A 22,023-nucleotide genomic window follows, 5' to 3' on the forward strand; every position below is an offset into this window, starting at 1 on the left:
AATTGGGATTAAAATGGGATAAGAAAAGGCAAGAAAGAACCAACATTTCTGCTCCCAGTGACATGATCAAAAAGACAGAAGAAAACCTTGTTTGCAATGGAATTATCCATTAAAATTCAATTCAGATAACACTTAAGGGCTAGTCAAAGCCTTCCTAACACAAAATGAGTGTTTTTTAGAAAAAATAAAATTGAAGTCTGGGTTTCAGCTGTTAAAGCTCACTGGAGGTCCACTGCCAGCTCTCACTGCAGAGATAATTAAGTTTAACCCCTCTCCTGCCAGCTCACTGGGAGAAGACCATGACAAAGTGAGGCACACAGAACTCCTGGAAAGCAGGTATTTCCCAGGAAATTCCTAGCAAGCTCTATCTCTGTAAGTCAACAACGGTGCTAATGCTCAGGGGAGAATGAAATCAGATGCAAAATAGCTCTGAAATGCTCTTGAGGAATTGACAGAGATATATTATGGGCAACACCAGCCTGGATGCCTTTGTCTAGCATAGCTACAGCTTTTCTCTTGATCCATGCACTGCACATTTCCAAACCACAGGTCTTTAGACCTCCAGTCTTCCCTCCTGCTGCAGTACAAGACAGCAGCCCCAGTGATCCTCTCCTTCCAGGGGTCAAGAACCTGCTCTACATCACGAAGACAAACCCATCCCTAAGAAGCTGCAAACTAGAACACATTACCATAAATATCTTGTGGGCTTAAACACAGTACCATAACAAACAAAAATTTGAGGAGCCAAAGCATTTGAGGGACTTGTGGAGCTGGTGACAGAACTGCCAGTGACCATCCAGAGTAGCTCTACTGAGCAGCCTACATCACATCAAAGTTCCATTGTGATCAGGGCTCTGGCTCTGCACAGGGCAAGGAGAGAATGAGCTTGAGGAAAAAAAGCAATGTTTAAGAACAGTTCTGATAGCACCATTTGCTCAAATTAAGTGAATTGTGTGGAAGCCAGGGAACAACCAAGACATTTCTGTGCTTCCCACTCCTCTGCCGTGTGTCAGGTACAAATCTCCAGGAGTGGGCTGCTTGAGCTGGACTTGAGCTCCAGTTTCACAGACTGTCATTGTGTTTTGGGTAAACAAAAGCCTTTACACAGCAGGTCTGCCAACCTGGTATCCCACTCAAACACTTCCAATGTGGAGGAAGAAAAGGGGAAAGACAGAAATAAAGCCCTGTTTAGGTTAATTAGTGACTGAAAGTTGCTATTAGTTATTGAAATCTGCCTCTAAAGAGAGCTATTTGTGATGTGCAGCAGTTCCCAGCTGTGCAGAAGAGAACACACTGCCTCTCGGCAGCAGAGATGGTGCAGCCCACATGAAAATAGTGGCGCTGAAAATAAAAATCCTCACGACATCAAAGACATCCTGTTATGAAGGGGTCAGGTCTGTGCAGGCAGGTCATCCACTCCTGACCCTCAGGAGGGCATTTGTCTGTAGGCTCCTCTCTAATGGACTAGACAAAGTGTGGGAACTGGGTTTAGTGGAAGGGCTTTGCCACAGCAAGAAAAACGTTGATGTTTCAAGCACAGACAGCGACTACTGATTCCTTTGGAAGTGATGGTAAGAGTCCTGCTTAACAAGCTCTGTACAAAGGGATAGTCCCTGTTTCTGGACAACCACTCCAAGGGTTCAAGCAGGGGTGACCACAGCAGCCTGAAGTTTGGTTGGAAATACACCAATGAACCATTTCATTGCTGCCAACTGAGCAATGACAGAGCAGGCACAAGTGAGAGGAGCAGCTCCTGTGGGCACTCAAGAGCAGTCTTGCAGCCACAGCCCACTGTGCTCAGCTTCCCCTACGTACATTCTGGGTACTTAACATAAAACCAGGAAGAAATGCAACTTATTGCTTTTTCTGCCAAGCAGAAGCAGATTCTTTCTCATCACTAATCTTCTTTAATTCCACTTCTTACCTATCAGGAATCAGTAGTGCCAAAACAGCTGGGATAACACTGCCTTTGTCTTGCAGAGCTGAAGGCAGAGTTAAACAGAAAGCTTATCAGACAGATAGGGAGAAGGTTGATCAATAACCTAATCACACAATTCATCACCAGTCAGGGCAATGCTGAGCCCAGAATCACTGCCTTGTATTTTTCTAGTACAACCTAAAGTATTCTCAAGAATATGACTATTTCCCATTGTCATCTCATTTTCCTGTGAAGAATTTTCTTATTTTCATATTTAGCATATTGTGGAGTAATGGAATAATAATGGGAAAACATTCACCAAAACAGTGGACAAAAGGATGATCCTGTTATAACTGTGTTATAAAACACAGCTGGTGTTTAATAAAGGATGCAAATACAAATACATACATTCTTGAATACAAAGAAAATCACAGAACTCCCATGCAAGATGCTGTTCATGTTGTGCTGGTGCAATGTCAGAAAATACAGGATTTGTGTACTGGCTTCTGGGCGGACTAAAAACACCTTTAAGAATGATAAAAATCACCAGCTCTTTACTTAGCTTCTCCTCAAGGTCCCACTGGGCCAAATTTTGTTGTATTTTTACAGCTGTAGATTTCTAAAGGACTCTCACTGCAGCCAGCAATTATTCTGTACTCTCACCAGCAGTCTGGCTCACCGAGTTTGATGGCAGTTTGTCTGCATAAGAACCTTGGGATTTGTCTCAACATACTCAATTGGACTTAAAAGTGTGAGCTCTAGGAATAGGAGGCTGCTGTTAGCACCAAGTTAAATAAGGCTAATACCAGGTGCAATTAAATGAGTACAAAGAGTGGGTACTGAGCTGCCTGGCCTGCCTGCCTCTTAGGTGGTCAGACTGCATCAAGAAGATTTAATTTTGTGGCTTCTTTGATACTTTGAGCAAAGCCCTGCCCCTCAGACACACACCCTGCAGAGAATTAATACATCTCCTGTTTATCTCTCAGTGCTACATCTATAACCCTTCTTGTCTAGAATCCTCTGACAGCTCAACGAGTGTAACATGAGTCATCCCTCCCTCCCCTTTCTCTTCCTTTGACTAGACACTAATAAACATAACACAACTTGAGACAAGAGGCTCCTTATAATGACAGATTCAACCACATCTCGCCAAAACCAGAGGAGGGCACCACTCCTTCTAAATGAGGTACATAAATCAAAGGGAGAGAATGGCCAAACCCACCTCTGCTGTGAGCAGGTGCAGCCTCTCAGGCCTCCATGCCAGGGCTAAATGTGGCCTGGATGATAAAACTGTGTTTTATCATATGTGTCCATAGTTTTAAAGGACCTGGACTGTTCCACTGAACTGAACTTGCTTTTTCTGACCCAGAATACACACACATCCTGTCTGTGATGGAATGGCAAGAGAGCTCCTCGTGGTGGATAAACAGTTCTCTGGGCAAGCATTTTGTACTTGCTCTAGACCCTTCACCTGTCTCCTGTACCCCACAAATGCTGCATAACAAACCCTCATTCATTAGGGCCAACAACAATTCCTGTGTTGTGTACTGGATTATAAACTTGTTTGACTTTGCCAGAGTTCATGTTCACAAGGGGAATGTGACTTCTGCTTCCAAAAGCACAGTTATAAATTACTTTTGAGAATGTCTCTATAATACAACCAGAGACCTCTGAGGTCCTCTTGTATTCTGTCCTGATTTACTGTGTGACTGCAAACAACTCACTTTATACAGGAGATTCTGTACACATAAACCTAAGGTAAGGAGACAGAAAGAAGACAAAAACTGGCCTTTAAAGAGAGGCAAACAACACAGTGATACAGGCTAGGAAGGCAGCAGTAAATGTCATCATGGAAGTGGAGTTAAAGATGGTGAACTTATCTCATTTGGTGATCTCATTTTTAATGCAGATTAAATAGCACAAAGTGGGTGAGAATGGGAAAGGGGGAAAGAGGTAGGCATTACACAACCATACTGAGTAGGTCTTAACCAATTTCTTATTCTAACAGTGGCCAGCATAATCTCACTCAGAAAAACCTGAAAAACCACAGTAGTCTGTGTATTTGGCATAGTCTGCCTCCCAATGAGCTAGCTAAAGGCAATTATAATAATAAATTGCTAAATAATAGACATAAAAATACAATTAGACTAAATAAGAATTAGCTCAAATCAGGATTTTGGGGAAAAAAAGGTTGAATGTGAAAGAACAGTTTGAATTGGAGAATGTAAACAGAGGATGAAGCAGCAAGACAAACCAGTAGCCTGGATATACCAACTGGGAGAGCACAAGGCATTGAAGAAAACTCCAAAAAGTCATGCAGGAATAACGAGAATCCATTATTGATTTATTAAATCAATAATGAAAATCAGTGAAGTAAAGTAAAAAAAAAAATCACATTACTTTCTATTTGGGATTGACATTAAGATGATAAAGCTTTGCATTTACTAGCATAAACTCATTGTCCCAAAGTTGTAAGAGTAAAAAAGTTATCGCTGGGAGTGAGAATACATTAAAAAAATACATGAAAAAATTATTGCAGCTTCTGTGGAAGGAATGTATCATGTTCTCCACAGAAGGTCCAGAACAGAGTTTTTATTTACAAAACAAGTAAAAGCACTGTTTTTTTTGCTGTATAACAGATGCTCTAGCAAGCAAAGGATGCTGACTGAAATAGAAAAAGGGCAGAGACAGAAAAAGGCAAGTTTCCAGTTGAAAGCTGAAGGACTTTGATGATGAAAAGAGGCAGTACTCACAGTAAACTTGTGCATTCTCCTGAAATGCTCACTTACTGTATTAGAGACTTGTTCAGATAAAGATCCAGCTTTGCCTTCTGACACAGCAAGAAAATTGTGTTGACTGATGGAAACATTTGGTCTCAAATCAACAAATCAGCATAAAAACGTGGGGCCTTCCTGTCAACTAAGCCATTAAAACATAATATACACACATCTCTTAACAGATCTAGACCAAAGCAACAAATTCTTGCTCCTTTCCAGTGTTAAGTTAAGGTCATCCTGCCTAACAAACCATTTCATATAGACTCTCCCCAAAGTCTCCTCTGCAGGCACTGGCAGATAACAGACAGCTGAATGACTGAATACTCTAGGTCATCCAAAAAATTAGATCAAAGAGTCCTCCTAGTCTATTGAAATGCAATTGCTTCCAAATCACATTGTGGTGTTCCAGGCTTGAAAGAATGGGTCACTGCAGCTTTATTGTAGAGAAGCTATTGCTAATGAAAGGAACAATGGAAAGATTAGTGCTACCAACCATAGAGAAGAAACACCACTTTCGGTTTAATTGCAGTGAACAAAGCAAATAGGAAAGAAGGGCAACCAAGTGACAAAAGTAGTTGGTGAAAAAGGATATAGAAGCTATTCACAAGGTTCTCTTGATCAGAGCACAGCGTCCAGACTTAACATATGATTACTGAATTTGGATCCCAGTGAAAAGTGACGTGGGTGTCATTACAGACAGCTGACGACATCTTTAAGAGGGCAGCCTTGGAAACTGAAAGACTCAGGATCCTGTTGGTAATTTGCCTGGGATTCATTAGGTGTACTGAAATTAATGGATGGGCAAGGAGAGAGAGGAACAATAATACTTTGGGGTACCTAACCTACAGGAGATCATTGTAAGTAAAGATTTACTTCATTTGCCAGTTTAAAACAACAGTTGAAGGCAAAACCTATTGAACCTTGAAATTAATTTTAAAAAGAGATTCTATTTGTTGATAAACTAGGTACTTCCATAATTCCATTATAAGTTTGTTCATACCACAATATTTATTCTCTTTTGATCAGCTCCTGGATCTTTTCTAAGTGAAGCTCACCAGTCATAACAACCTCTGTGTCGAGACAGTGGTAAAAGATCCATTTCACTCTCAGTTAAGATCACCACGTTCTGTTCCTCTGTGACCTGAGGCAGGCTTGAACCTTCCTTCTCCAGACAAGACTTGACAAGCCCAACTTCACTTAGCTCAGAAAGCATGTTAAAAAAACCAAAATGTGGCCAAACAGGGGAGATCTCTCAAACTGTACCTGCTGTGTGCAGGTAGAGCACTTCCCGTAGCAAAAAGACAAACCACTGCAGCAAGTGAAAACAGGGTATTTTTCTGAGTAAATCTGATGAAAAGGTAGCAGTTGTGAACATGAGGCTTCCATGAAAACAACCGAGCACATTTGATATTAACAGTTTAGCATCAGAAATACAACTTAAAAAGCAAAAGAAACCATCAACCCAGCTCCTGGCACCTGCTCCAAACTCACATTTGCTACTGCTCAAATGAACTGTTCAGACTCCTCTAATTTGATGAATAAAAAAAAAAAAAGAAAAAAAACAGGTACAGCACTCAAAATATAAGCCAGACCACTTCAAGCAGTTATCAACAGCCCTTCCTAATGAACAGGCTTCTCAAGTCACTGATTCCAGTTTCAAAGGAAACACTGGCTGTCTCAAGTGCTCCTTCTTTGGTCCCGTCACACAGCTTAACAGCCCTCAGAGACAAGTACCTTTGCAAAACAGAGCTCTAGAGGGTGACCCAACATATCCTCTGGACCTTCAGTCAACCACAGAGCACACAGATGACTTCATTCACTTCCCACTCAATGTCACTGCCTTCCTCTGCAGCCACAGCAGACTGCTTTGCAAGTGCAAGGGGGGATTAAGCCTAAAAAACATCCTTAACTCTTAATTTTGTAGATGATTCTCCTATAAATTACATCAGGAAAGCCTTCTCTGCAGGCAATGAGCACTGTCAAATGTATTTTGAAAAAATCACCTGTGAATAATGATTTTTCATGAACTTGGCTGACAGCCATAAATGGAAAACACACAATGATAATATTTAATACACTCATAAGAGATCAACTGATCACGACTTGTAAACTCAAATAAGGCTTGAATTATCAAAGGAAACAAAGGGAAATTTGTTCATAACTCTTGCCAAGCTAGGAAATTCACCCTTCCTTAAAGTAGTTGACGAACCTAGATAAATTTTTTTTTTTTTTCACAAGCTTCTGGATTGATTTTTTTTTTCCTTTATTCATCACAGTTCACAAAGGCAGGAAGAACTTTTACTTTAGAATGAGCAGAGATGTATAAACTATCACAAACTGTAACAAATCGCTATGGGATAATTGCTAGGACTACCAGCCAGTCTTCTGTTTGTTTTTTTTTCCTGAAAGACTGTCACCAAAAAAATACAAATGTTTTGATGCAGTTCATTTGCTATAACAAAATCTCTTCCGTTAAATATAATAACAACTAGTGATACTAGAAAAATCAGAAAAGGGTGTATGGTGTCCTGAATGTTATATGAACTACATTCCTTCAGCTACTATTCCACATTTGAAAATACTTTTAATGATTTGTTTTAAATAGACACTTACCAAGCCTACACACGTAGATATTGCTACCGAAGAGGTGCTATCATTCCTTATAAATCCCTGGTAGAAACACTGCTCAATTTCATGTTCCTGAGAATTTGACACTCCATCTTTCCCGAGTACCTGGACAATAAAACTGTTGCTTAAAATGGTCGAAGGTTTAAGCTCTAAGTGAAGTTCCTGTCCAAATGCTGAAAATTTGTAGTGCAAGGAACTCTTTGAACTCTGAGTTGATCTCTTTCTCCTAGTACTGTGCAAAACATCATGTGAAATGTACGATCCGCTGGCATCCACTCTGACAGGTGTCACAAACACATAATCTGCAACGATAAAGAGTTGCCCATCAGCTCTGGCATCCCACAAACAAGGGTATCACTCTGACAGGGTATCAGGCATTCCCTGTGGCATGGAGCATCCCCTCGCTTTGGGGCTGGCCTGCAGGCTCTGCAGCCTCGGTGGGCGCTGTCTCGCCCGCACAGATTCAGCCCCGTAAGTCACACAGGCTCTGTGTTTGTTTCCTTTCTGCCCCACTGAGAGGCACAGACTAACTAGCATAGCTGTGAACATTCCCACAACTGCTCCTCTGAAGACATTTGTCATCACCAGCAGATCTGCAGATTTTCCCCTCCCCCTGTATTAATTGCTGTCAAATGTGAAAGCTGCTCTGGTTTGAGAGGCTCTTCCCCAAAAATGCAGCAAGTTTCGTGTCACTGTAGGGGTAGCCATGACTGAGACCTTGCAGAAATGTACCACTTGTTCAAATGGATTAAAGGATTAATTTATTAATGCCTTAACTGAGTAAGACCTCATCTCTTTGTAGTGACTTGATTAGACTGGGTTTCAAATTGTACCTGACCTCCAGCAGAAAGAGATTACATCCTACCTAATAACCTTTACTCAGCCATTACTAATTGCATGTCAAAGGAGTTTATTGTTTTGAATAAAACATGCAAAAAATTAGAAAACTGTTTTTGAGGAGAACACTCAGATCTACTCAGAACCACCTAAAAAAAGGGAGTGGGGGGAAGGGGGCCATAATTCAGCTGGCTGTACAAGCAGGTGCCTCACTTACAGTGCATTTACCACTGGTGTTGACCTAGCCATGCAGGGATTAGCTGTGTCCTGGAACCAGGGTCTGAGTTTTGGCTGTTTCCTGAACTATCATCTTTGTATCTATTCCTGGCAGCCTGCGTAATTACGCTGAATAAACTGCTTCCCAACCCCATTTAATTTGTGAGCTGTGTTTCTCTGTGGATACTTGGAGATGTCCATGCACTTGACAATTAATTTCTCTTCCTAAACTGAAATAACACCATTAAAAAAGAAGAAAACCCCCTCCTTCCTGCGTTGTAACAGATGTTACAAATAGTCTCAATCAATCTCTTTGCCTGAATAGACTTTATTGGACACACATTAGGCTGAAAACGTGACCACTGATAAGTCGCTTTTCCTCAGACAGTGGAAACAATACATCAGGAGCTTTCACTTTCCTCGAGTGGTGTTAATCAGCGGCAGAAGCTGGGGACGCTAAGCAGGCTGGTGGCCAAAAAATGCAAGCAGCTGCTGGAGAGAGGGAATCCCCCAGTGAGCAGAGCATAGGGTGCAAGAGGGCTCTCCTTTCTGCACCCTGCTGTGGTTCTCTGTTGCACTGTGTTTCTACACACACACAACACAAAGCGTATCCTGCACTTCAAAAGTCCCAAAGTCATCAGCATCTACGTGTTAGTCACTCCAACCTGGGAACAAACGGCTCCTGAGCTCCCACTCACACAAGCCCTTTCTCTCCAGGATGTTTTTCCCCCTCAGCCTGCATTGCCCAGCTCCTCCTGCTCTCCCACACGAACCTTTTCACTACTTTTGTCTCACTGCTTCCACAGCAGACACATGAGGCTTTGCTGTTGTGGCTACACACGCATTCATCTTTCTAAGCGCACATGGAAAGGCGGATGCATTAACCATCTCATTCATTCGCTTTGCTGCTACATATTGTTCCTTTCAGCTGTAGCACACAGGCTTTAACAAGTTAATCCCTGCCCAGGGCTCACCATCCCGCAGTAGCCAGCCTGCCTGCGCTTAATGCTCCCCAAACAGCGGGACTACTTCCCTCTAAATATTCACTCCAAGATAAATAAATAAACAAACAAACAAATATATAAATAAAGCATCCGTGCAAACGTTCACATGCACAGAAAGAGCTATACAAACCGTGAGTCAATTCACTGATGCTGTCACCGGTTAAAGTCGCCGCATGAGACATGCAGCAGAGGCAACACAGCTGAAGGGTCTGCAAGAGAAAAAAAATAAGAGAGAGAGAAAAGGAGTATTGGGCGAGATTTCCTTGACAAGGCACCAGAAACTGCAGTAACCTGGCACGAAAGTACACTAGGCGACCGCAAAAGAAAGCGCTCTCGACCTGCCTTTACAGCGCTTCCGAGCCACGGGAGAGTCTGGAATCGCATGGAGCTGCCGCCGAGGATCGCAGCAGGTAAAGTCCAGGCGGCCAGCAGGAGCCAGTCCATGTTCCGCCGCGGCCCTGGCGGCTGCTAGCTGCTCCCCGGAGCCCGCATGGTCACCTGGGCGCTGCCCCGCTGCGGCGGAGCGCGGGGAGCGGCGCCCAGGTGAGCGCGGCCGCGGCCGCCCGAGCGCGCTTTAAGCGCAGCCTCCGGCACCGCCAGCGCCCGGGGCCGGCGGGGCGGGCGGCAGCGGCGGGGCGGAGCGGGGCCGGGCCGGGCGGGACCGCCGCCGGCAGCCACCTGGGGCCGGCCGGGGGGAGCCGGGCGGGGCGGGAGCACCTGCGGGGCTGTGCGGCCGGCGGGGGAGCGATGGCAGCGCGGGATGCTCGAAGGGGTGCCGGTGGATCGGCTGGTCCAGCCGCGGCCGCCGCAGAGCACCGGGCGCAGGGATGTCTTCAGACGGTCCGGGAATGTCCCCAGCGAGGGAGACTCCACACCCTCTCTGGACAATCTCTCCCAGTGCTCAGCCGCTGCACAGGGAAGAAGTCCTTCTTCACGTCCAGGCGGAACTTCCTGGGCATCGGTTCGTGCCCATGGCCTCTCGTCCCATTGCTGGGCACCTCCAGGTTTCACCTGGCTCCATCCCCTTGGCACTCCTCCATCAGACGGTTCCGATAGTTGGCACTATGCCTTCACACATTGATGAGATCGCCTCTCTTCACAAAGAGCGGAGTTCTGTGAGGATGCTGGGGGAGCCGAGGATGCTGGGGGAGCTGAGGATGCTGGGGGAGCCGAGGATGCTGGGGGAGCGCAGTCCAGGACAATCCGTGCAGCTTCCACCACTCACTTGGAGACAATGTGCTGTTATTTTCTGCTCTTTTCAAAAGTCACATCATTGGGAAAACAAAGAAACAAATCACACAAAGATTAAGGTGCCTGGGAAGCGAGCACAGCTGTGACAGGTACTGGAAACTGAACACTGATGTCCATCGAGGAGCTTTTCACACACTGACTCAAACAAATTGAGCCAAACATAGCACCAGGTTCTGGTCCCAACCAATGTAGTTGTGCTGTTACACACTCCTTTCTACAGAAAACTTCAGGAAAGGATCAAAGATCCAAATAATCTAAAAGCAAACAAGTACTGAAGTGGATGGGACTGGTCCAGGCTGGAAATCTATGCAGAACTTGTTTCTGATGATTTTGGCTGCACTTGGGAGAAGTGTCTCTCACCTCATGATCTCCCTTTTGAGCCAGAGAGTTTTCCAGTATGTTTCTTGGTCCAGTCTCACTCAAAATCTCCTTTGTCCCACATCACACCGTGAAAATAAACAGTAACTGTGTCAGCTTAAGGTGCCTCTTTGCTCCAGTTGGCACAGGAGCTGTGGTGAGCATGGTGGAAGCTGAGGTGAGATGGAGGTCATCTCCTCGACCTGCCCCCTTCACCAGGGGTATCACACTAACTAGTCTGGGGCAGTGGATTAGACAGATCTGAGGTATTTTTGCTTCCAAAGCATTTCCTGTCCTTAAACATTAAATGAGTTCCCAGGCGTGGAATTTCTCCTCCACCTCTCTTCACTAACCAGCAGGTTTTACATTATCAGCTTGCTGAATATATTATGATAAAGTTTCAAGATCTTTTTGTAGCAGTGCACCTGCCACCTCCCACTGAGTATATTCGAATGAAAGAGCTGGCCACAGGTTTATGATGGTCCCAGCGGAGCAAAACACATAAAACATGCTGTGCATGTGTGCAGATAATAGGAGAAAAATATAAAATTACTGGGCTGCAATTTTATTATCAGCCCTCAACACCCTGAATAGACAGACCCAATTGTATTCAGTAGACTACCTGACCATGAAAACTGACATTTAATTTGCTGTGAGGGGAGAGAAACAAATACAATTCTCTAGAAATTACAAGAATTGTTTAAGAAATAAAAACACAACTTTCACCATGAACTTTGCATCACAGAAAGGGTGTTTTCTCTGGGTTTCTGTAGAGTTAAGATTTCACCCTGGGGATTTATAGTTTCTGGGTACGATCAAAGAAAAAGAAAAAAACATGACCCTGTTTTGCATGACTATAAATGACATGCATCTAAATTTGAGTTGGCATTAGGCAGGGGACCCCAACCTTTCCTGGTCTGTAGGCAGCAACACTGATCACTTAACATGCTTAGACAACATCATCCTTTGCTCCCCAAGCCAATCAAGATCCTAGCCATGGTGGTCATAAACATCAGAGAATCCTGCAAGGCAGCTGGTTCCATGTGCAAACACACCATGCAAAACATCAGAGAAAACTAAAGCTGCACAGAGAAAACTAAAGCAGTGGAGTAAACAATGCAGTCAGAGGGGGGCTTTCCTCCCCCCTGTCCCCAACAAGTCCCACCTCAGATGAGCACAAGCAGAGCTCTCCTCAGAGACAGACATTACCACACTGCAGTCTCATTCGGCTCTGTCCTCCCTAAGGTCTCAGGCTGGATGCTCCCACTGATTTTTTATGCTGGTTAGTTTTGTCAGTGTCTTTACAGGTTGCTTTTTTTCCCCCTGCTGGTTTGTATCCACCAGTTCTAATTGTGTTCTACCCACGTCAGAAACTCCTCTATTACCAAGGAATACAAGGAACTGTGCAGACCCAGTAAAAGCTGTCACCCTGGAGCAGCATCACCCTGCAGGTAACAATAACCTTCTTGGGGAGGGATCTCCAGCCTAGAGATCAGCTACAGACCCTGACTCAGGAGGTCAGGATTCCTCTCAGGGCTGCAAGGCAGAGTCGGAGGTTGCTGCTCCACACCAGCAGTGAGTTACTGCTTCCCTTTACCCACACCAGGTTCACAAGAGAGTCCAAGTTTCACCAGGATGTCTCAGCCCCCTCTCCAGACAGACACCCCTCTCCTGCATGCAAAGTGTCTGCCCACTGTCCTGATGTCTGCAAAGATGGATGTCCTTGCTTTGACTCCTGAGTGTGTCAGACAAAATTGATTACAGTTTTTCAGGATTTTATCCTAATTCTGAATCCTTCTTTTCCAATAAACTTTCCTAGATATTTTTTTTTCCCCAAGAGCTATGGCCATCACAATAGAGTCAAGCTGCACATAGGACTCACATGGTTGTGGCTGCCCCATCTCTGGAATTACCCAAGGCCAGTTTGGATGGGGCTTGAATCAACCCTGTCTAAAGGAAGGTGTCCCTGCCCATGGCTTTGGGTCCCTTCCAACCCAAACCTTCCTGTGGTTCTGTGGTTCTGTGCTTACTGGTTACATGACTGACAGGCATGCAGGAGAACAATGCTACCATGTTTCTTTTGCCATCTTTGTTAGAGCAAACTCTTCATCATGTGGGACACCTGTGGCCACTGAGATGAGTGAACGATCCACAGAGGACGGAGAGCTGTCAATCTAGATTATCTTCCAGATTAATTTGTGTTTAAAAGGAATTTGTATAATTTATAACATAGTCAAGCTGCATATGGACTGGGGACAGACTACTTCCAATGGGAAATGGTGCAGGGAGGGCTCATTTTAATGGATATTCAGTGAATGTGCATAGTAGATTCAGAGCAGAATTTTCCTTTGCTAACTCAGCATTCAGCTTCCTCAAGCGTCCATTCCTGCTGACCATTTCTGGGACCATTTCTTGCCAAATTCCACACTTGTTGGGTTACTCAGGATACATATAAGCACTCCATAGGATTCTTCCAGCTCAATCTTTATGCTCTCTATGTTTATCCTCACGAAGAAGTTACCCTCTTGTGAGGCACAGGAGCCCTTTGCCTTCATTTCCAGTGAGGGATGATTAACCACATGCTGGGTGAAACTCTTTGCAGGGAAGTCTTCTTAGAAGCCCCTTTACAAATGACCCTCTTTAGAATGAGCTGGTAGTTTTTAAAACCCACCAGGTTCATCTTTGTCACAAGTGGAAGAGGCCCCGGAGTGAAATTATGTTCCAAAGTCAGTTTTGCTCCATACACCATACAAATGCTAAGGAGGCTTTTCTTTCTCATTACACTTTTCATTCAATAACCTCAAGGCATTTTGTGAATTTATGTAATTTGTCTAAAGAGTTCAGCAGCTGTTACTCAGTTGCAGCAGGATAAGACCACTGTTTAAACAAAATATGAACAACTTAAAAAAGACCTTATAGGAACCCTTGGGGAAGGGTTCCTATAGACTCAGTGGAGTTGCAGGGATGTGCTTAGCTGGCACCAAATCCCATTGGTACATCCATCTGTACATTATCTAAACCCATGCAAAACTGTACAATTTGAGGCCAAATCCTTTCAGCTGTCATGCCTGACCACAGCTCCTTTCTCTGGTTGGGTTAGAGGACCTGTGAAGATAATCTTTGTATCCTCCCTGCCAGAAAGGTCCTTTGTGTGGAGAGGTGGCTGTGAACAGGGAGAGTTGGTGCCCCTCAGGTTTGGGATGGGGGCACATCCTGGCACACTGACAGTCTGAGGACACTGCTCAGCTTCCCCACAGCTGCAGCACCTTCTGCACCTGCTCTGACTTCCACAGAGCAGGGATATAAAGCACCAGACAGCGCTGGAATGGCAGCTGACAGCAGATCCACTCCTGCACCCTCCTCTTCCCCCTCCTCCCCAAGTTTTAAAAGGCTACTCTCATAAATAGAAACTCCAAGGACTCCTTTGTCTACTTCCACAAAATCTGAAGCTGACTACAGTGTTCTGAGGAATGGAAAATGCTAGTCTAGCATGTTCCCAAAAGCATGTTTCTGCATTTCTAACCAGTGTTCAGTTTACCGTAGGTGCTACTGCAATAGAGTTGCTTTTGCATGATGGTTAATTGCATTTTTCAGTGACACATGGCACAGGCTATACCATGTCACTGGTTATTCTGTTTATGGGTAACTATATTTCAGCTGACATGAAAACTCATAAGTAACAAGAACACGTACTGGGTGACTTAGTGTAGTTCCTCCATTAATTCCTGATCCTGAAGGACGTGAAAGTTCACAAAATAAAATTCCAGTGTCTCACCAGTTTCTCTATTAAATTCTGCTTTCTGCAGAAGCCTTAAAACACGGTGTCAGGACGGAAGTCATATCCTCAGCTTGTCTCTAAACCCGCAGTTTTCAGTTTGCATCCTATAAATTCTGGCAAACTCCTCGCAATAAAGAGTAATCATTGTGGAATAAGTTTCCACCACCATTTACAGTAATATTTTCTGTCAATAAGCCCTTAATTCATTTCACGTAGCTTTTTAATCACAGCCCCTGGAAAAGGAGCTCTATCCAGCATTCCTTCTGCACCCTAACTCCCTGAAATCAAAGAAACAATGTTTACATTTTTTCCTCACCCAATTTGCACGTAGCGCCGGGCTGTTATAGTCCCAAATAAATGCTTTTGATTACAAATATTAAACACAATTTTCTGCTTACATGCATTTCTCTGTATTGCACAGCATGTCCATCCTAATTTGATTAGTTCTACACATTTATTTGTGCTAGCTGGACATCCCATTTTCTGGCATGGAGTATGAAGTTCCAGCTATCCTGCTGACTTGTTACCATTGTCCTTGCTCTGTCCTGCGACACAAGAGATTTGGGCTCAGGAGCGGAACTAAACCCACCTTCCAAGCAATGTTCTGCATTTCTCCGGCCGTCTCTGCTGTAGGCTGGTGCTTAGATTTTAGAACAGATTAACTGACTTGCATTTCTGGTGTCACCAGCAATTTTTGAAAGGGGGAGGGGAGACCAAGGAAGCAAGACAGACAACCTAAAAAACTTTGCAAACAGCGTTCGCTTGGCTCCTGTCCAAACGTCACAAGTCGCTGCCACGGTGTCCCGACCACTCTGTGGCTGAAAAGTGAACAGGGGGAAGCTGCAGCTCTGTACACGGGGGCTCTGTCACACACCCAGACCGAAATTAAATGAAAATGTCCATCACTAATAGAGGAAAAATAAAAGCTGTCATTGTGGGTGGCCCGACGAAGGCTTTGCAAGCACTACATTTTAGAAGAGTTTTCCTGGAAAAGTGCCAAGGGTAATTAAAGCACAGGTACCTCCAAACTCACAGAACTCTAATAAAAACAATTACGCAGTTTATAAAGTTGTGCACGTGCCAAAATTTGTATTTATACAATGGATCAAAAATGGCACGGGAGAAACTGTGCAGTCCAGCAGGTTCAAAGATCCACTTTGAAAATGCTTTTTATAAATAGTGATTTGCACTCTACCCGGAAGGCTGGGCAGCCTACAGAGGCACAAAGACACAGCTAAAACCCCTGCAAATTATTTCTAAGACACTAGGATTGGTTTCAGACGTACTCTGGCATCACGTGCAGGAAGGAAAGCTCAGTCCCTGTTACAGTCAGCCAGCATCTGCACCCCAGAAAAGGATAAACCAGGCCAAGAAACAAAATCCATATGGAAGTTTCAACCTCTGTCTTCCATGTTAGGAATGTATGAGACTATTCCACCCCCAAAACAAATGGCATTGGGATGAAATGGTTCCTCATTCATTTCTGGTTCTTCTTTTCGTGTCTGTAAGCAACACGTATTTGTTTCATCCAACAGAGACTAAAAGTTGTGATTTTCTCCCCCATTCCTGGTAGTGTTGTTTCATTACACCCAAGCCTGAAATATTATCTTGCTTTTTCATTTTATTACTGGACTGGAAAGGTGACTTCTGCTGATGTGACTAGCTCCCACAAGTACTGGCAGCAGTTTGAAGATAAGATCTCTGATAACAATTCTCCTGCTTGTATCCAGTTAGTTTCAGGGTGAGAGTCTGAGTTCTGGGATGAAAATTTTGGGCCTTGGTTTTCCACAGTACCAAGAATTCACAGCTCCAGTTGGGATCAAGAGGAACTGAACTTCCCTGAGCATTTTTGAGCATGGATCCCTGTGTGCTTTTGAGCAACACACCCCAAGAAGAATGCTGCTGGGAAGATTTAGTCTCCAGTCTTTTGTAAACGTGTTTCTTTTATTTGCTACTCATTTCATGGGCCAGGCAAAGAAAATTGGCTTCTCTTTTCTCTGAATTTCATTATTTGCAGATTTTTTTAATACAAGATAATGCTTCTTTGGCTGGCTCCTGGGATTCCTCTATTAAAAACTTCCCTTCCTTCTCACATCAATGAGCCTTTGTTGCTTCAGCCTTCTTGCTGGGAACACAGATTGCAAAGGAACTCAGGAGCCTTTTCAGTCCCTTCTGTGGAACAGTTGCAGCGTACTCACAAATCCTTTGTTTTGCCATTCTCAATTAACTATCAGCCCATTTCCTATGAAAATGAGGTGGTTTTACTTCTGGTACAGTGTGTGTTCATCTTCCCTAGGTAGGTGTCTGCCCAGACCCATCACCTTCATGTCCTTCTTACCCGAGCTGGACCTCTCTGGGGGAATTTTAACTACAGCTTGGCAAACAAACAGGGAAAGGTCTCCCACAGAATTATGGAGCTGTTCCATATTTGCTTCTATAAGAAAGGGCTTGCAGCACCATGCAATACTGTACAAAGAAGGTGTTGTCTAAAAGATCTGCACAGATACTCTGTTTGCTGTGCACTGAAAGGCTCTAAACCCTTGTTCCATAACAAGAGTGGGATTTGTGTCTGACGCTGGAACGTGGCGTCTTTTGAGGGCCAGAGCTCATTACTTGAGGACTACACTGCACCACAATGGCAGTGAGCAATCACAGCTTTGGATGAGGGCATTAACTTCCTTCAAATTGCTTTATGCTCTTTATATATATATGTATTTTATATTTATTTATTTATATTTATATATTTAAGAATATAGTAGCAGCAGCTCTAGAGGATTCCTTGAGCTAGGTGCTGAGGACATGCAGAACACAAAACTGGTCCCTATCCCAAGAGTTCAGTTTACAGTTTTTAATTTACCACAATCTGCTTTGCATTCCTAATTTGCAAACAAAACCATTCCCTGACTGTGGTGTTGATTTCCAAAGTGATTTCAGTTTGTTGAGGAATCAAACAGCTGTTTTACAAACTCAGTGTTGCTGTGACAACATTTAATAATATCTCACTGTGTGTGTACCAAGTGAAAAGTGTTTGATTTTTGCCTGTTTTCAATACAGCAGGATGTTGTGAAGGAAAAGGAATTAGATCATTTTATGTTGTAAGCCTGTAACACTGAAATTAACAGCTCTTCTTAAACTGAATTTAGTAAGACAAGAGTTGGGCCTTTATGGTAGCATATTAGGAAAAGTGCTGCAGTGGAGCATCAATGGATGAAAGGTAGCTGGGAGGGTGATTTTTACTCCTATTACAATAAGAGAAATGTAGAATAGAATATTAATGAAAATTGGAGTCCTGAAGGTTGAGGCTTTCCTCAGCAAACTCTTTTGTACAAGTCTAATTCCAGCTATGTTTATGGTTGCTGGAAGGTGCCTTATAGTCAAAATCCTTCCCTTCCTCCCCTTTAAGGAATACCAGATACTGTGATAGCTTTGCTCCATGGATGAACTCTTTAAGACTTTAACATCAATAAAAGTGATTAACAGCCGTTTCAATCATTTTACTTTTAATGACAGCAGGAGCTTTTTAGCTTGAATTTAAATGAGATTTAAACCTCCTTGGCAGGGCAGACACAGCAACATTGTGCTAGAGCTTCATAACAGAAACTCAAACTGATTAGTCTGTTTGAGGGTAGCTTGATTAGTTTTTCCCCATGCTTCCAGGATAATTGTACTGAATCTAGCAGGAAGAACCTCGTTGGCTCCAGCTCTGCCCTTCCAGCCAGCCACTCTCATGGAATGAAACTGCAGTCCCATGGCAGGACATGCACAGAATCCTCCAGAGAAATATGGAAGGCAGCAAGTCAAGGACCCAGCCAGGGTCAGGCAAAATTCTACAGTCAGAATTCTACAACTGACATTCAGAACTTGAGTTATCTTGGCCTATTTTCATGATCCAGTATAAAATAGAATTAAAAGCAAACAGAAGAATGTGACAGGTAAAATATTCATTAGATTGACAATGCAGTTTTATTTTTTATGGCCTGTCATAGTCTAAGCTTCAAGATTTATTTATTTTTTCAGTATCTATCTTTTGCTTCCCCTTGATTATATATACACTTGTGCCCTGTTTATCTGTAATCCCACACTCAGGGTGTCATGAGCAGCAGGACATCAATGCAGCTCTCATGAGTCACATTTTCTCACTGCAAACGGAGGAAAATGGGCAGTTAATTGTTAAGTCTCTGTTTTCCAGATACATTTTTTTCTGCAGCCTGTCTCATGACAGTATAGAGACAAGAAGAGCTGAAGGCAGATGGGTCTGGACGAGTGCCAGCCATCTGGGAATCCTTCACAAGTACCTGAAATAGAAGCAAGGTAGGGCATATTGAGGTGAGCAGCTTCCAGATTCTACCTGAAAGCTCTGTAGGTGGCCTAAGGCCACTTGAATCTAATCCAAAACAGGCACCTGGCTCTAGCCTGGATGCCTGCCAGTTCCATAGCATATTCTATCCCTGAATTATGGTGTCTGGACTTATTTCATGGCTTATTGTTGTATGTCTTTTAAAACTAATTCCTCACTGAAAGATGTTTGAAATTCAAAGCTTTCTTCAGTTTCCCACTTTATTCTGGAGCTGCAGACACTTGCATAATTGGGTCCAGGACAAACCTGCTCTAAGGATTCCCTAAATAGAACTTAATGCTTTGGTAGCTGCTGGTTGTTGTTTTTGGGAGGAGGAAGGAAAGGGGAATGGAGGCTTGTGTTATGGCTTTACCTTGCTGATAATTGTGAGGAGGTATGACTTCTGTAATGCCAGAGGTGTCACTGAGTGCCTGTGTAACTTTCAAAGCACTTTTTAATAGGTGGAAAGGGATCCATCTCCTTGCAGTGATTAAAGCTTGGTTGTTTGCTAACCACAAATGTGGCTTGTAGATGCTAGCCCCTGAATTATCACAGTGCTCTTGTTAAAGCTCAGTTTTCAATATTTCAGTGAGATTCTTCTCACTTCTTCCTTATGGGCTGCCAGAAGTGACTCTGCTATGGAGCTTCATAACCATTGGACTTCTCTGGAATACTAAGTCTGGCTTACTCATACTCCAAAACTCCAAAAGGAGAAAAAAAAAATCTCCTAAAACCCAAATGTGAGTAGTATGGTCAATATTTCCTCCACAGACAAGTAAAATACTTAAGGGAAAATTTAGCAATGGGTGATACAACTCCTCCCTGAGAGTCAAATGTTTAGCTTTTGATGTTGAAATATTTTAAGTGGACAGCACTACAGGATTTCTCAGTGCTACAAGGGCAGCTTAGATGGTAATGTATTCATCTTTCTTCTTTCTATCAGATCTGTCAGAATGGTTTGTATCTTCATGATTTTGTATAACCAGCAAATCTAATCCTTACCAGATGCCTGGACTTTATACTGCAGCGTTGCATATTCTTAATTATGCTGCTATCTGCCCACCTCAGTACGTGGTTATCATTATCTCACTGAGCAGTCTACTTAGTTAAACTTTGAAAGAAACAGAAAGGCAGACTTTTTCAAACTCTTTTCCTAAGTTAGGCAAAAAAACATGTTGCTGTTTAAACAGCCCAGAAAGGAATTACCTGACCAGAATAAGTAACAACTGCCTGAGGGTATGTTCCCTCTCAAATGTTGATTTGAAATTGCTGATCAAGTGTTAGATTAAGTGAATTACTTACAACTCTCAATTAATAAATACCAAAGCAACTTGGCTAAGAAAACAACTGAGAACATGAAACAAAGAGAACAATGCCCACGTCTGCAAAAACCACTCGGAGTGGTTTGTTAGAGAGCAGGGCATTACAGAGAGGAGAGATTTCTCCTGAATCAGCCTGAGAGCTAAACCAAGGGTAGTCTGTTATTTCCCACCTAAAACTCTAATAAGCAACTCAGAAGGATTTAAAGACTGTTGGGCCTATTGGAAAAAGGCAAATAACTGCAAAGTCAGGAGAACACTTAACCTGAGATTTATGTGTTGTATCAACAATAATGGAAAGCCCGAGAGAGACCAAGGGTTCAAGACATGAACCTATTATGTGTGTGTGTGGAGTGTGGAATGTGGGAAGCTTAGGGCTACCATATTTCTGTCCAGGTTTTCCCAGACAAAATGAAATGCAGTGAGACTAATGTGTCTGGGATGCATCCTTGATTTATACCCGTACAGTAAGCTCAGAGTGAACTGGATTTACTGTGCTCACACAGATCACCTACTCTGCACACACATTAGATCCCATGGCATCCCAAATGCATGAGATCCATTGTCCACGTGCCACAGAACAGATCTGACCCTGTGCCATGGAGCTGCCTGCAAATGGCCTTCATCTGCTCATCAGGTGACTAAACCTCAGCTTTTCCTAGACAAAACATCTAGGTAGAAAAAGAGAACCTTCCTGCAAAAAGTCAGATGGAGTCCTTGGTAAACTGCCTAGGGAGATGTTTCCTTTAATGTGCTTAATGGTATCTTTAGAGAAACACCTGAAGATATCATTAGTATCAGAACTTTTTTTAAAAGAATGGTATCCACGGATACTGGAGATTTTATTGTCCTGAGTGTCCACAGAGAGAGATTAGAAAAATATGCCATTGTCCACCCTTGTTTACAAGGGACAGAAATAAGTGCTGCTGCTCAAGAGGGAGAGATCTTCCTTGAAACATTAAAAGTCTAATGAGACATTTTCTTTCCAGCCTAATATATGTGTATTGTTAATAGACACTAAAAATTCTGATCTTAACCATAGTTTTTAAGGACTTTCAGTGCTGTGGGAAATGCACTTCAATGTATTTGTATTCTGAAGAGGCTCTGCAGTCCTCAGGTGGGGACAGTCCTCCATATTCAGGAATTTTTGGAACTCCACAATGTGCACTTTCTGTGCATCCCCACATTCTCTGTCTCAGACTATAAAACTGGAAAGTTGAATGAAGAAGTAATTCTATCCTCAGCAATGTACCATCAATATTTCAGTAGAGCAAAGGCAAGAACAGGATGAGGAGCAGCTAGTGCAGCATGTTCCAGTGTGGCTGAGCACAACCCAACCAGACACACTGTCACCTCTTCACCACTGTCACCTCTTCCTTGGACCAGGACCCAAGTTCTGCACGTACTGGCAGCTACAGAAACTCTCTAAGACATAATCTGATTTCACTTTCCAATGTACACTGATGGCCAGGAAGCTACAGTATATTATCTGGCTCCTATTTCTTTGGATTTAAAAAAAAAAAAAAAGACCACTTTTCCCTAAAATTCTGCCTCATTACAGCACACAATGCCAGAGAGACACATCCTGTTCAGTTTGAAGCT

At 43.3% G+C, this 22,023-nt stretch overlaps 1 protein-coding gene across 6 annotated transcripts in view; it reads right to left on the reverse strand.

The window, feature by feature from the left end:
• Positions 1 to 10,009, reverse strand: part of ADAMTS18 (ADAM metallopeptidase with thrombospondin type 1 motif 18) — a 77,046-nt gene extending 67,037 nt beyond the window's left edge. The window contains exons 1-3 of one of the 6 annotated variants that reach the window (XM_023934862.2): positions 9,723 to 10,009; positions 9,511 to 9,589; positions 7,309 to 7,625 (exon numbers count right to left, since the gene is read on the reverse strand). In XM_023934862.2, coding sequence (XP_023790630.2) covers positions 7,309 to 7,625; positions 9,511 to 9,589; positions 9,723 to 9,824 — 498 coding nt within the window. In that variant the 5' untranslated portion in view covers positions 9,825 to 10,009. Of the gene's footprint in view, positions 1 to 7,308; positions 7,626 to 9,510; positions 9,590 to 9,671 lie in introns of all 6 variants that reach the window. The other 5 variants (XM_023934864.2, XM_023934861.2, XM_023934863.2 and 2 more) reach the window with 5 other exon arrangements.
• Between the last annotated feature and the right edge of the window lie 12,014 nt (positions 10,010 to 22,023).

This window comes from Cyanistes caeruleus, chromosome 12, assembly GCF_971803275.1.
Source record: "Cyanistes caeruleus chromosome 12, bCyaCae1.hap1.1, whole genome shotgun sequence".
Lineage (NCBI taxonomy): Eukaryota > Metazoa > Chordata > Aves > Passeriformes > Paridae > Cyanistes > Cyanistes caeruleus.